Genomic DNA, 13,639 nt, shown 5'->3' with positions numbered 1-13,639 from the left:
AACTTTTCAAGAATACATTTATTAATTCTCATCTCACTATGTGAGGCTGGGCTTTGGTGATTAGAAGGAAAGGTCTTCTTGGGGACGTTGCTGGAGAAAAGCCCCTCAGAGCTTTCTACTCTTTGTGGATATTGACATGGGCAGTCCGTAGCACGCGAGACACCAGGACTACAAATTCATCAAAGGTGATCTGTCCATCTTTCTCAGCATCCAGATCTTGGAATATCTTGTCAATGGTAGGTTGATCTTTGGTATTCTAGAAGGGAACATCAGAGACAGTAAGCTCAGACTCTTCCTCCTCTTTCTCTGGGCCCCTCATCCCTCAGAGCTCAGCTCAGGGGGGTCCAGAGACATTAATTCATTCACCAAAACTGTGTTGGAGAATCCAACGTCACAAAATAGAAGATGGAGGGAAGCAGCTGCCGTGAGCCAACATAGAGCCACACAGGTCCCAACCTGGAAGGTGTCTGTAGCTCACTAATCCCCACAGGTAAGGAAACAATCCCAGAAAGAGAGGTGAATAGAGCCTGAGGTGACAGAGTGAGTTATGGGGAGAGGGAGGTGGATCCCCTGTCCCACAGCCCAAGAGAGCATCCTCAGCCAACTCCACCCCTTCAGTGGGCAAGTTTGGATGAGAAGAGTATCACCTACCTGGAGGGTGTTTGTAAGTTCCCTTGTGATCAGCTGCTTCAGCTCACCCTTGGAAAGGGTGTCAGGATCCCCCACCCGGCTTGAGTACCGGTGGAAGACATTAATGATCCCCTCCAAGTGTTCTTCCAGCTTAGTCATCTTCCCAACCTTCAGGAGACAAGAGAGGTCTAAGGCAATTCCTCTCCCACCCCACCTCACATCCCCTCTCTCCTCTCTTTCTGGTTTAGACTAGGGATGACTTTCCCCTCACCTGCTTTGTGTTGTCTCTGCTCTGTTTGATCTGTGGAATTTTTCATTTGTAGATAGGCTAGAGGGGGGGGGCATATAATGCTATCTAAAGTCTAAGAGAATCAGCCAGTTGCATAGCTCCTCAAGAGTATAACTCAGAGGGTGGTGTTCATCCAAGCACACCTGGGAAGGGTTTGGGGGTTGGCCGAGCTGTTCCCTTTCCCCAGGTGATGGCACTTTGGCCACAGGTCTCTTACAGACATTCACCAGCCCCTTCTGCCTTCACCATCTCTAAGTTCTGAAACTGAGTCTACCTAGCACAGCAAGGCCTGGTCTCTTTGGGTCCAAAATGCAGTCAGCCCAGAGGGGCTCTGGCAGGCAAAAGGCTGTGGCTTCCAACAGCATGCAGTCACTACCCTGTGAGTCCCTTGAAGGACAGCCAAGGACCGGACACTTACCCTTCAACGTGCAGGAGAGTAGAAATGTAGCAAGAAGACAGCACTGGTGAGGAGTACGGAGCCAGGGAGGTTTTTATAAGGCACTCCAGCCCTCACCTTCAACCTCAAGTGAAGAAATCTCTCTGATTCATCTTGAGGCAATTACTAGACAAGGCTTTGTTGCTCAACAGAAGCTTCAAGCCTGTGGCTTTGACTGCAACACCAGCAGCCCAGATTGCTCCCATGGCAGGAGCCCCTCCTGCCCAGACTGACACAGAACCCTCACTCCAATCCCACCCACCCACAGGGCCTCAGCTCTGGGATCCAGCCTTCAGGTTCAGCTCTATCACCTGCTTCCTAGTCAAAGTCCATGGGAACATGTTTTGCTGCCTGGATGGTACCTGATTAGAAAGGGAAGGACTGGGGAGAGGTGTTTGCTGAGTTCCTATTACAACAAAAACAATAATGATAATAAAAACAATCAAGTGAACATGTAGTTCTGGAGCAGAGAAAAGGCACTGGCTTAAAACTAAGGGAATCTTAATACAGTATGGAACTTAGTTAATAATAATGTATCAATAAAGTTTCATCAATTGTTACAAATGTATCATAGTATTATAAGATATTAATCACGGGGAACTGTGTGCAGGTATTTGAAAACTGTCTACAGTATCTTCTCAATTTTTCCATAAATAAAAAACTGTTCTTAAAAACTTAAGTCTCGGGGCGCCTGGGTGGCACAGTCGGTTAAGCGTCCGACTTCAGCCAGGTCACGATCTCGCGGTCCGTGAGTTCGAGCCCCGCGTCAGGCTCTGGGCTGATGGCTCGGAGCCTGGAGCCTGTTTCCGATTCTGTGTCTCCCTCTCTCTCTGCCCCTCCCCCATTCATGCTCTGTCTCTCTCTGTCCCAAAAATAAATAAACGTTGAAAAAAAAAATTAAAAAAAAAAAACTTAAGTCTCTATGTTTTAAAAAGTAAGCACATTTTGGTCATTCCAGATACTGCTTTATCCAAGTCCTCACCCATTCTGCAGAGAAAGAAAATGAGTTTAGAGAGGGGAGGTGTCAAACCCAAATTTGTCTGCTTTCAAAACCTTTGTCATTGATGTGATTTTTCCCCTAAATCAGAGTATGATTTTTTGTTATAAAATATGATACATACTCATATTTTTGGTAAAAATATAATTTGGGGTAGATTTACACAATCTTAAATATAAGGCCCTGATCTTTTTCCTCCAGTTTTTTGCCTAATACAGTCAAATTTTTTCTGAAGATTTATTTATTTATTTATTTATTTATTTATTTATTTATTTTAAAAGCTTTTTAGGTTTATTTAGAGACAGAGAGAGAGAGAGAGAACAAGTGAGGGAGGGGTATGGAGAAGGAAAGACAGAATTTCAAGCAGTCTCCACATCATCAGCGCAGAGCCTGATGTAGGGCTCCAGCTCACCAACCATGAGATCATGACCTGAGCCGAGAACAAGAGTCAGAGGCTTAACCAACTGCACCACCCAGGTGCCCCAAAATTTATTTATCTATTTTGAGAGAGAGCACAAGTGGGGGAGGAACAGAGAAAGAGAGAGAAAGAATCCCAAGCAGGCTCTGCACTGTCAGCACAAAACGCCATGAACAGCAAGATCGTGACCTGAGCTGAAATCAAGAGTCAGACACTTAACCCACTGATCCACCCAGGTACCCCAACAGTCAATTCTTGATTAGCTCTTTCAAAAATTCTTTCCTCCCTGCACCCCACCCCCACCCCCAAATCACTGTGTGGAAAGTGCCAAGCTGGATTCAGGGACAGAGGAGCACAATTTCTGTGGCTGCTGTCCTGCACTTTGGAAACAATTGGGTTCAGACACCTTCCTAAATAATAACACAGGGAGTTCACTGCAGATGGGGCCAAGGGTGGGAGGTGGTTGAGGAGTCTGGGGCAGTGTGGCAGTTGCTAAGCGCCAGTCACTCCAAGATTAGAGACCCAGATTCCACACTGGGATGGGCTGCTTTGCAGGCCACAATGGGAAGCTATGGAAAGGTGTTGGGGAAGAGCTCTGTGTGAGCTCTTGACTTCTGTGGGCCTGTGTCTTCATCTGCATAACCATCTCACTGCCTCTTCCATTGCCAGAGGTGTTACAAGATTCAACTAGGGAAATGTGTGACAAAGTGCTTCGGAAGTGTGAAGTGTGACCTTTACATTTGTTTTCCCTTGTACCTACCTAACTGGGATGTGGATCATCCGGTGCAGTCCAGCCTTCTGAGGGCCGAGCCACTGGGGCTGTGGGAAGGACAAAGAGACCCAGTAGCAGCCTGCACTCCAGACCCACTCCAAGGAAGCCTCCCTACCACCTGCCTAAGCACAGGCCCAGATCTGTGCCACCAGCAATGCCTGAGGGAAGGCAAGGGAGTCAACACACAGTAGGCCCTTGGCACAGTTCTTGGCATGTAGAATAATTCACCTGTCTTACCTTCCTCCCTCCTCCCACCTGGGCCCCAGTGAAAAGGTAGTATTAACCCCAAGGGGAAAAGACCAAGCCCCTGTTATGTTTCCTCTGGCTCTGTGGTGAGTGTCCTGGTGCTGGCTTTGGTGCCCCAGGGGCCCCCCAAGACTGTGTCTGACTTGGCCAACTCAACAGGAACTCCTCAAGAGCAGGACTGAACAGGAAGGCTGATGCTCAGGGCAGCCAAGGAGGATGAAAAACATGGAAACTATTCTGTGCATAGTTTGAGGCAGATGATAACACGATTGTACAGACATGTCGTCATACATCTGTCTGACCCCATAGAATGTACACAGAGTGAACCCTAAGGTCAACTATGCACTTTAGTTAACAATAATGTGTCACCCGTTGGCTCCTCAACTGTAAGAAATCTAACACAAATGCAAGATGTTAACTGGAGGAACTGGAGGAGGAGGGGGTTGAGAGAGTGTATGGGAACTCTACACTTCCTGCTCAACTTTGCTGTAAACATAAAACTTCCCTTAAAAAGTTGAGTCTATTAATTTTTTACAAATACTGCTTCATCTATGGGGCGCCTGGGTGGCGCAGTCGGTTAAGCGTCCGACTTCAGCCAGGTCACGATCTCACGGTCCGTGAGTTCGAGCCCCGCGTCAGGCTCTGGGCTGATGGCTCGGAGCCTGGAGCCTGTTTCCGATTCTGTGTCTCCCTCTCTCTCTGCCCCTCCCCCGTTCATGCTCTGTCTCTCTCTGTCCCAAAAATAAATAAACGTTGAAAAAAAAAAAAAAACAAATACTGCTTCATCTAGAGTCACTTACGTACAAAAAGCAATAGCATAATACACAGGAAATAAACTTTTCAAAAAAAATATTAGGCCAGATTGATACAAACTCACTTTTGCAACTCCCTCTGTAAAGTCAGTCAAAATGCTTTGACAATGTTGGAAAACCTAGCACAATGCGAGAAAATTTTAACTAATAGTGAAAACATGAATTTGAACTCTTTGACCTACACTTGAAGTGCTCTGATGGAAACATCCTGTAAAACACATCATGACAATTTCAAATTTTGTGATATAAAGAAACAGTGAATCAACCTGGTAAATCTGAGGAAAGTGTGTATGGGGGTTTCTTATAATATGCTTGCAATTTGTCTGTGAATTTGGAATTATGAAAATAAATTACATAAAATTAAAATGATATCAAAACTTAAAACTACCCAAAAAAGTACTCATGACAACACAAATGGCTCTTGTAGTCACACCCAAGAAGTTGGAAGAAGCACACCCAGAGCTTAAGGTGGGGTGACCAGAAGGAGCAGGATGGCAGCCACCAAGCTGGGTTTGGAGCCCAAGTCAGCCCAGAGACTGGCTTTGGGTAGAAGTAATAAATAGAAGTGCCTTGCCCTCATGAGGCACTTTCCATGCAGCTACCATCTCTGAGAGGGGAAATGAACTCCAGAGCACCTGGATGGCCCAGTTGGTTGAGCATCTGACTCCTGATTTTGGCTCAAGTCATGATCCCAAGGTCATGGGATCAAGCCCCACATCAGGCTCTGTGCTGAGCGTGGAGCCTGCTTGGGATTCTCCCTCTCTCTCCCTCTCTCCCTCTCTCCCTCTCTCCCTCTCAAAAATTAAAAATAACAAAAATAAAGGGTGGGGATGGGGCAAGACACTGGGCCTAAAGGGATTCCGTCTCTGGAGATGGGAGAGAGCCTCACATGGGCTCCATCCCCTGAGCGATGGCAAGGAAAGAGGGGAACCTGGCAAACACTTCCCTCACCTTGGCATCTGCTAGCCACTGGCTGGGCAGGCAAGGGGGAATCAGGGGATGGTGCTCACCCCATGGAGGGAGTCAGAGTCAGGGCAGTCTCCCTGGTAAGACGGGGACAGAGGCAAGAGTGCCAGGGAAGCAGAAGCATTGCTTATTTTTTGTTTTTAATTTGAAATTATTTTTATTAAACAACATTTTTCCTTACACTTCTACTTTGGGTATTTGTGTCTTCATACTTTTGCACAGCTGTCTACTGGATATCAGGAGTGGGGGCTTGCAAATTTTTAATTTTAATTGAAGTGTATCTGTCATATACCATTTCAGATGTACAACACAGTGATCCCAAAATTCTATACATTACTCAGTGTTCAACACAGTCAGCATAGTTACCATCTATGACCATATGACATTATTACAATATTAGTGACAACATTCCCTATGCTGTACTTTTCATTCCTGTGACTTATCTTTTTTTATTTTTTTAATGTTTACTTATTTTTGAGAGAAAGAGAGAGACAGGGCATGAGTGGGGGAGGCGCAGGGAGAGAGGGAGACACAGAATCCGAAGCAGGCTCCAGGCTCTGAGCTGTCAACAGAGAGCCTGACATGGGGCTCAAACTCATGAACTGTGAGATCATGACCTGAGCCGAAGTCGGACACTTAACCAACTGAGCCACCCAAGGGCCCAGACTTATTTTATAACTGGAAGTTTGTACCTCTTATTTCCCTTATTTCCCCCACCCCACCCCCACCCCCACTCTAGTAACACCAGTTTCTTCTCTGTATTTATAAGACTGTTTTTGTTTGTTAACTTGCTTTGTTTTTTAGATTTCACATACAAGTGAAATCTTATGGTATTTGTCTTTGACTTATTTCATTTGGCCTAAGACCCTCTAGGTCCATCACTGTTGTCACAAATGGCAAGATTTCATTCTTTTTTATGGCTGAATAATATTCATTGTAAATATATATCACATCTTATTAATATCCATTCATCTATCACTGGAAACTTAGGTTGCTTCTATATTTGCCTATTGTAAATAATACTGCAATAAACATAGGGTGGCATATATCTTTTCAAATTAGTGTTTTCGTTGTTGTTTGAACAAGTAAGTTTCCAGATTTATCCTGTTTTGACAAGCAGAATGTCAACGTAGAGAAGATATTTTACATTGATGGGGGAAGAAGGCTAAGGAGAGGGAGACCTCTCCCTAAGTGGTCCTAAGATGCAAAGCTAATCACTGGGTCAATTTTCAAAAAGAATCCCCAGGTTTTCAGGAAGTGAGACACCAATACCTCCATACCTTGCCCCATCTTCTTGTCACAATCTCCAAAATTAGCAGTTAGAAAGAGGTATCAGGTTGGACAAGGATGACCACAGCCAAAGTATCAAAGGAGAAAGAGAGGTTATCAAAGCCTCCAAAATGCAGTCTCTTTAAGTCTGGTGACCACAGACTCCCCTGCATTCTTTGTGTTAGCCCGATTACCATGGCAACATGAACTGAAAGGAGCAGAGCTCCAGGGCCCCTCATGGCCCCACTGAGGCGTGGATATGGGCCCAGGCCACCACTGCAGTACCAGGCTCCTCCCTAAAACTACACTACTGGCTTCAGCAGCCACACCTTACAGCCCTGAGAATCTGCTGTACAGGGACAACTGAGTGAGACCCCAGCTTCCTGTCCCCTCAGCATGTGGAAGCAGCGCTGTTCCAACAATGGAATAAGGATGCCCCTAGGATGTTTGGACTTTCAAGGGTAGGGGAAGCCACAAGAGGAGAAACTAGACAAGAGCTGGAGACACATGTGGTTGTATTTTTATCCTGAAGGTTGGATTATGTCACAATTGTAATTTGGGATCCAATTCAGCTTACTCAGCATCACAGTTTCCTTGCTCCTCCAGAATTCAATGGCTTATGTTGGGACAAGGTTGTGATCCTGGTAGGAAATCAAGTAGTGGAGTCTATCTAAGGTCCATTCTGCCTTTCTTTTTTTTTTTTTTTTCTTTTTCAGGTGAAATTAGTTCTATTTTTTACACCTTTACTAAGTTATACTTGATACCCCCAAAACTGCACATGCTTAATGTGTAAAGTTTGATGAGGTCAGATATATGCACACACCCATGACACCATGACCACAATCAAGGTAAGAGACATATCTATCACCTCCAAAAGTTTCCTTGAGTCTCTTTGTTTTTTGGGTGTTTTTGGGGTGTTTTTGTTTTTGTTTTTTTTTTTTTTTTTGGTTTTCATGGTAAAACACTTAACATTAGATCTACCCTCTTAAGAAATGTTCAAGTACACAATGCCCTGTTGTTAACTGTGGGCCAGCAGGTGTCTAGAGATTCTTTATCTTGGGTAACTATAACTTGACATCCATTGAACAACAATGGCACTGCTTCCTTCAAGGACACCGCTCAAAGCAGATGAGGCTGCTGGAAGAGCTCCTCCTGGATGCTTACTTTTATTTGGTTTTCTTTCCCTTTCTTTGCTATTACATTCCATATCATTTTGAGACATACAAAAGACTATATGAACCATCTAAGTTCATTAAAAAAACAAAATAAAACACAAGCACCTGTGAATCTATAGGATGCTTTTAGTCCTCTGGACAAGCATCTATTGACTGGCAAAATATTCCAGAAAGCAGAGGAGGGAAATAAAGAATTGTTGTTTTGCTACAGAAGTTAATTATCTGAGAGCCCAAGATGAGCTAGCAAGAGTGGTCAGGTGTGCTTCAAACGTGATTTTTTAGGGGCGCCTAGGTGGCTCAGTTGGTTAAGCATCTGACTTCAGCTCAGGTCATCATCTCACGGTTTGTGGATTTGAGCCCCATGTCAGGCTCTGTGCTGACAGCTCAGAGCCTGGAGCCTGCTTCGGATTCTGTGTCTCCCTCTCTCTCTGCCCCTCCCTCACTCACACTCTTTTTCTCTCTCTCTCAAAAATAAATACACATTTTTAAAAAATATTTAAGAATAATTTTTTAGTTTCTGCATCTTAGACCAAATTTCTTAAGCTGCTGAATCTCTTCCTGGAGAAGAGAGGGGCTGTCCCACAGTGCCTGGGTGGGGTGGGCGGGACTGCCAGGAATGAAGCCACCTTATGACTCCGAGAAACTCCCCAGGGCAGGTGTTGGGGCCAGTGAGGTGCCAGGAAGGAGTGTGGTTGACAGGTCTTGACATTACTGCCCCAGGAGCAGGAGTTCTAGACAGGATTGGGAACAAGGCTGAAAATTGTAAGAGTGGCAGACATCAGAGAAAAGGAGAAATGGAAAGAGGTCATAAGTCACCTCACAGGACCTTCATGGGCTTCATGTGGAGAAAGCCTAATGGGGCACAAGGCAGTCTGGACCAGGCCCAGTCATGGTGGGGCCAACTTTTCACAAAGTACTCAGCACTGAGGGATTCCAGCTTACCGAAGTTCCTGAGGCTAATCCCAGAAGGGGAGGAGAAGACTCTGGTCCGTTGCAAGAGGGAAAAGAGGAGAGACACACTTCATGTAAGAAAGTGGCTAAGGCTCCTGCTCAGGCCAGGGCACCAAGCTGGGGCTTGCATTCCACTCAGAAGATCAATCCAGTTGGAACTTCTAAAGCTCTGAAGGTCCAAGAAGGCACTGTTTATGAGACAACCTCTAAGGGCCTTGAAAAAACAAAAACAACCACCCTTTCACTTTACCTGTGGGGAAGGTGGCCATTTTCTGGTGCCATGAGCCCATTCTTTCTTTAGCATTCCAGAGACTAAAGCTCATGTGCACAGAAGATGAGTGTGTGGAGCTCCCCCTCACACAAGGAGTAAGCTTAGTTAATATGAGGACCTACTCCTGCACCCAGCTGCAGAAACAAACACTAGGGGAAGGTGATGAAAACTCAGGTCACATGGCCACCCCAAAGGAAGTCAGTGGAGGTGTCCACTCCCCCAGCCTGTATCCCACTGCAAAGAACAAGGAAAAGAAAAAAGGTTTCCTTAGCAGGGATCAAGGGGCATCCCTTCCCAGCCTGTGAGAGCCCCAGAACTGGGGAAGTCCATAACCCTGCGGATGAGATGGTGTAGGTGAAGACTTGCACCGTGTGTGAGTCCCAGTCACCACACTCCTAGCTCAAAGCCTGTGCCAGGAGTCATCCACGCCCTCCCCGGGCAGCTGGGCCCATCAGAGACTCCTCCAGACTGAGTGGGAGCCCAGACAGGGCAGGTGTTGGGGGTTGTATGTAAACACAAGCAATTGCTGCCCTGCAGGAGATGGCAGGAAACCTTGCAGAGTTCCTTGGGGTCCCCAGGAGAATACACCCTCACTATGAACTGGTTTTCAGTAAGGCACACCATTTTTTAAGCTTATTTTTTTTAGTAGTCTCTACACCCAATGTGGGGCTCAAACTCACAACCTTGAGATCAAGAGTCGCATGGTATGCCAACTGAGCCATCCAGGAACCCCAAGGCACTCCATTTCTTGCTCTTAGGGAACAGATTTTGGAAGGAACTGATTATTCTCTTAAAAGGGCCACATAACACTTTAAATTGATGAATTCTGTGGTTATGTGAACAATATGTCAATAAAACTGCTTTTTGTAGGGTGCCTGGGTGGCTCAGTCAGTTAAGCTTCCGACTTCAGCTCAGGTCGTGATCTTGCAGTCCGTGAGTTCGAGCCCCACGTCAGGCTCTGTGCTGACAGCTCAGAGCCTGGAGCCTGTTTCAGATTCTGTGTCTCCCTCTCCCTCTGACACTCCCCCATTCATGCTCTGTCTCTCTCTGTCTCAAAAATAAATAAACGTTCAAAAAATGTTTTTTTTTAAACTGCTTTTTGGCTTTGGGTTTGGGTTTTAACAAGACTGCAAAGACATTTTATGACAAGGAGGATTCAAAACAGAGACCCTCTATTAGCAGATATAAGCAGATGCTTGACCAGCTGGGAATTTTTTTTATGAGAAAATTGCAGCACATTTTTTCAGAATAGGCAAGGCAAAGAGCTATCTTGAAGCAGTTTTCTTTTGCTCTGTTGGGCAATGGTGTTGGGATGCCTGGCCTCTGACCTCCAGTGCACACTTAGTTAGCCATCAGTGTCTTTGGTCAATTTGGGGTAGGGAGTGGAATCTCCTGGTGATATGAGGCAAGACATATGGGGTAAGATATTTACCCCATCCAGATCCTAAGGCTGGAAAAGTTTCCTGAAGTCAAATTACCATGAGGGAAAGGGAGAGAGGAATGCCAGGGACAAAGGAGACACAGGGACAATAAGAGCTGCTGAAGGAAACTCTTCCAAACTTCCTGTGTGCTTTGGGTAACAATGCTGAATCATCAGAATAGGAACAGAATTTGTTTGCCAGCAAAGAGCACCACCAAGCCTGGGCTTTATAGAGGGTTTCCCAGAAGGGTGATAAAGAAATATCATCTATGGAATTGTGCAAACTGACCTACAACACCAGCTCTTAAAGCAAAAAGAAGCAACCTCAAAAGAGGCTGCTGCTGTCTGTCCACCAGTCATGAGGGCAGAATTGATCCCAGAGCCCCATGGGTCTGAGTGAGCACTTGGTTCAAAAAGGAGGGGCGCCTGGGTGGCACAGTTGGTTGAGCGTCCAACTTCAGCCAGGTCGCGATCTCGCGGTCCGTGAGTTCGAGCCCCGCGTCAGGCTCTGGGCTGATGGCTCAGAGCCTGGAGCCTGTTTCCGATTCTGTGTCTCCCCTTCTCTCTGCCCCTCCCCGTTCATGCTCTGTCTCTCTCTGTCCCAAAATAAATAAAAAACGTTGAAAAAAATTAAAAAAAAAAAAAAACAAAACAAAAAGGAGATGCCAGGCATCCTCCTAAAAGGGGATGTGGGAGGGGTTTCTGGGTGGCTTGGTCAGTTAAGCCTCCAATTCTCGATTTCAATGATCTCACGGCTTCTCACACCATTTACAAAAATAAACTCAAAATGGATAAAGGACCTAAATGTGAGACAGGAAACCATCAGAACCTTAGAGGAGAAAGCAGGAAAAGACCTCTCTGACCTCAGCCGTAGCAATCTCTTACTCGACACATCCCCAAAGGCAAGGGAATTAAAAGCAAAAGTGAATTACTGGGACCTTATGAAGATAAAAAGCTTCTGCACAGCAAAGGAAACAACCAACAAAACTAAAAGGCAACCAACGGAATGGGAAAAGATATTTGCAAATGACATATCGGACAAAGGGCTAGTATCTAAAATCTATAAAGAGCTCACCAAACTCCACACCCGAAAAACAAATAACCCAGTGAAGAAATGGGCAGAAAACATGAATAGACACTTCTCTAAAGAAGACATCCAGATGGCCAACAGGCACATGAAAAGATGTTCAGCGTCGCTCCTTATCAGGGAAATACAAATCAAAACCACACTCAGGTATCACCTCACGCCAGTCAGAGTGGCCAAAATGAACAAATCAGGAGACTATAGATGCTGGCGAGGATGTGGAGAAACGGGAACCCTCTTGCACTGTTGGTGGGAATGCAAATTGGTGCAGCCGCTCTGGAAAGCAGTGTGGAGGTTCCTCAGAAAATTAAAAATAGACCTACCCTATGACCCAGCAATAGCACTGCTAGGAATCTACCCAAGGGATACAGGAGTACTGATGCATAGGGGCACTTGTACCCCAATGTTCATAGCAGCACTCTCAACAATAGCCAAATTATGGAAAGAGCCTAAATGTCCATCAACTGATGAATGGATAAAGAAATTGTGGTTTATATACACAATGGAATACTACGTGGCAATGAGAAAAAATGAAATATGGCCTTTTGTAGCAACGTGGATGGAACTGGAGAGTGTGATGCTAAGTGAAATAAGCCATACAGAGAAAGACAGATACCATATGGTTTCACTCTTATGTGGATCCTGAGAAACTTAACAGGAACCCATGGGGGAGGGGAAGTTAAAAAAAAAAAAAAAAGGACGTTAGAGTGGGAGAGAGCCAAAGCATAAGAGACTGTTAAAAACTGAGAACAAACTGAGGGTTGATGGGGGGTGGGAGGGAGGGGAGGGTGGGTGATGGGTATTGAGGAGGGCACCTTTTGGGATGAGCACTGGGTGTCGTATGGAAACCAATTTGTCAATAAACTTCATATAAAAAAAATAAATAAATAAATAAAAAATAATAAATACATCTTTAAAAAAAAAAATGATCTCACGGCTTGTGGGATTGAGCCTTGCATAAGGGTCTGTGCTGTCAGTGTGGAGCCTGCTTAGGATTCTCTCCCTCTCATTTGGTCTCTGCCCCTCCTTGCTAGCTCTGTCTCTCCCTCTCAAAATAGCCAAATAAACATTTTTTTATAAAGGGGGGTTGTGGGAGCATGAGCAACTAAGTGGGAAAATTAAAAATACACCATTGTCATTGATTCATCAAGTCATACCTGTGGCAGTTCCTGGGAAGACTCCCACCTGTCTCATGGGTCAATTGACTCCCCTGGAATTGGAGCCAACAGCTTTTTTAGACAGTAGCTGCAATTGTGTCAAAAGTTTGGTTTATGGAGATGAATGTGACATTGACTATCAAATGCCAGTGCTGGGGTGGGCTGAGATTAAAGGAGTCCTACAAGATACCTTCAAACCCTTGGACAGCACAGAGTACTTGGCAAAATACTCTGGAGGGAAAAGAAGACAAGCAAAGCATTTTCTGAATTTGTTGAAAAGTTAATTCTCTGTGAGACCCAGGTTAGATAACAGAAAGGGGAGGTGCTTCAGAAATGAATTTTGAGGTCACAACCTCAGACTGTGAATTTCTAAATTTCTGAACCTTTTCCTAGAGGAGGGGACTCAAGAGTAAGAATGTCTCCAGAGCTCTAGAGTATGGCACCACCTATGCTGCTCCTAGCCTGGGAGTTCCAAATGCAGGCTGGGGAAAAGGCTCTTTAGCCTGCAGAGAAAACAAAAACATACCAGCAAGTGAGTGTGTTTTCCAGTAATGACACTGATGGGCTCAGGAGAAGAACTAAGTCCAACTTGGCTGGAGCACATGACTAAAAGTTCTGCAAGAGTAACGTTATTCAGAAGGAGAAATGAAGGAGGCAATGAAATGCATAAGCAGGAGTGCTCTGCAAGGTATTCATTTACTTCATGCCTCCAGTGCCTCCAGAGTTCACATTGCTGCTCATATATG

At 45.2% G+C, this 13,639-nt stretch overlaps 1 protein-coding gene across 2 annotated transcripts; it reads right to left on the bottom strand.

Annotated features, from left to right (window-relative positions):
- On the bottom strand, positions 1 to 1,427 carry LOC124521822 (protein S100-A12-like). 2 transcript variants are annotated; one of them, XM_047092958.1, is made up of 3 exons: positions 1,338 to 1,427; positions 652 to 798; positions 1 to 256 (listed from the first exon to the last, which is right to left on the bottom strand). In XM_047092958.1, the coding sequence occupies exons 2-3, from the start codon at positions 787 to 789 to the stop codon at positions 116 to 118; spliced, it is 279 nt and encodes a 92-aa protein (XP_046948914.1). In that variant the 5' UTR covers positions 790 to 798; positions 1,338 to 1,427; the 3' UTR covers positions 1 to 115. The 2 variants fall into 2 exon arrangements, with proteins under 2 accessions (XP_046948914.1, XP_046948915.1); XM_047092959.1 differs by lacking the exon at positions 1,338 to 1,427 and having other exon boundaries at positions 652 to 810.
- Between the last annotated feature and the right edge of the window lie 12,212 nt (positions 1,428 to 13,639).

The sequence above is a fragment of the Lynx rufus genome, unplaced genomic scaffold (genome assembly GCF_022079265.1).
Source record: "Lynx rufus isolate CCGP_SWC_20201006 ecotype Redwood Valley unplaced genomic scaffold, mLynRuf1.p SCAF_31, whole genome shotgun sequence".
NCBI lineage: Eukaryota > Metazoa > Chordata > Mammalia > Carnivora > Felidae > Lynx > Lynx rufus.
Note: the sequence above shows the minus strand (reverse complement) of the source record. Positions and strands in the feature narration are given on the sequence as shown.

Bases quoted from the DNA above. Each gene is read 5' to 3' on its own strand.
- LOC124521822 (XM_047092958.1), bottom strand. From the start codon at position 789: ATGACTAAGCTGGAAGAACACTTGGAGGGGATCATTAATGTCTTCCAC. The intron at 257-651 runs GTAGGTGATACT...GTTCCCTTCTAG, and splicing joins AACTTACAAACACCCTCCAG to AATACCAAAGATCAACCTAC.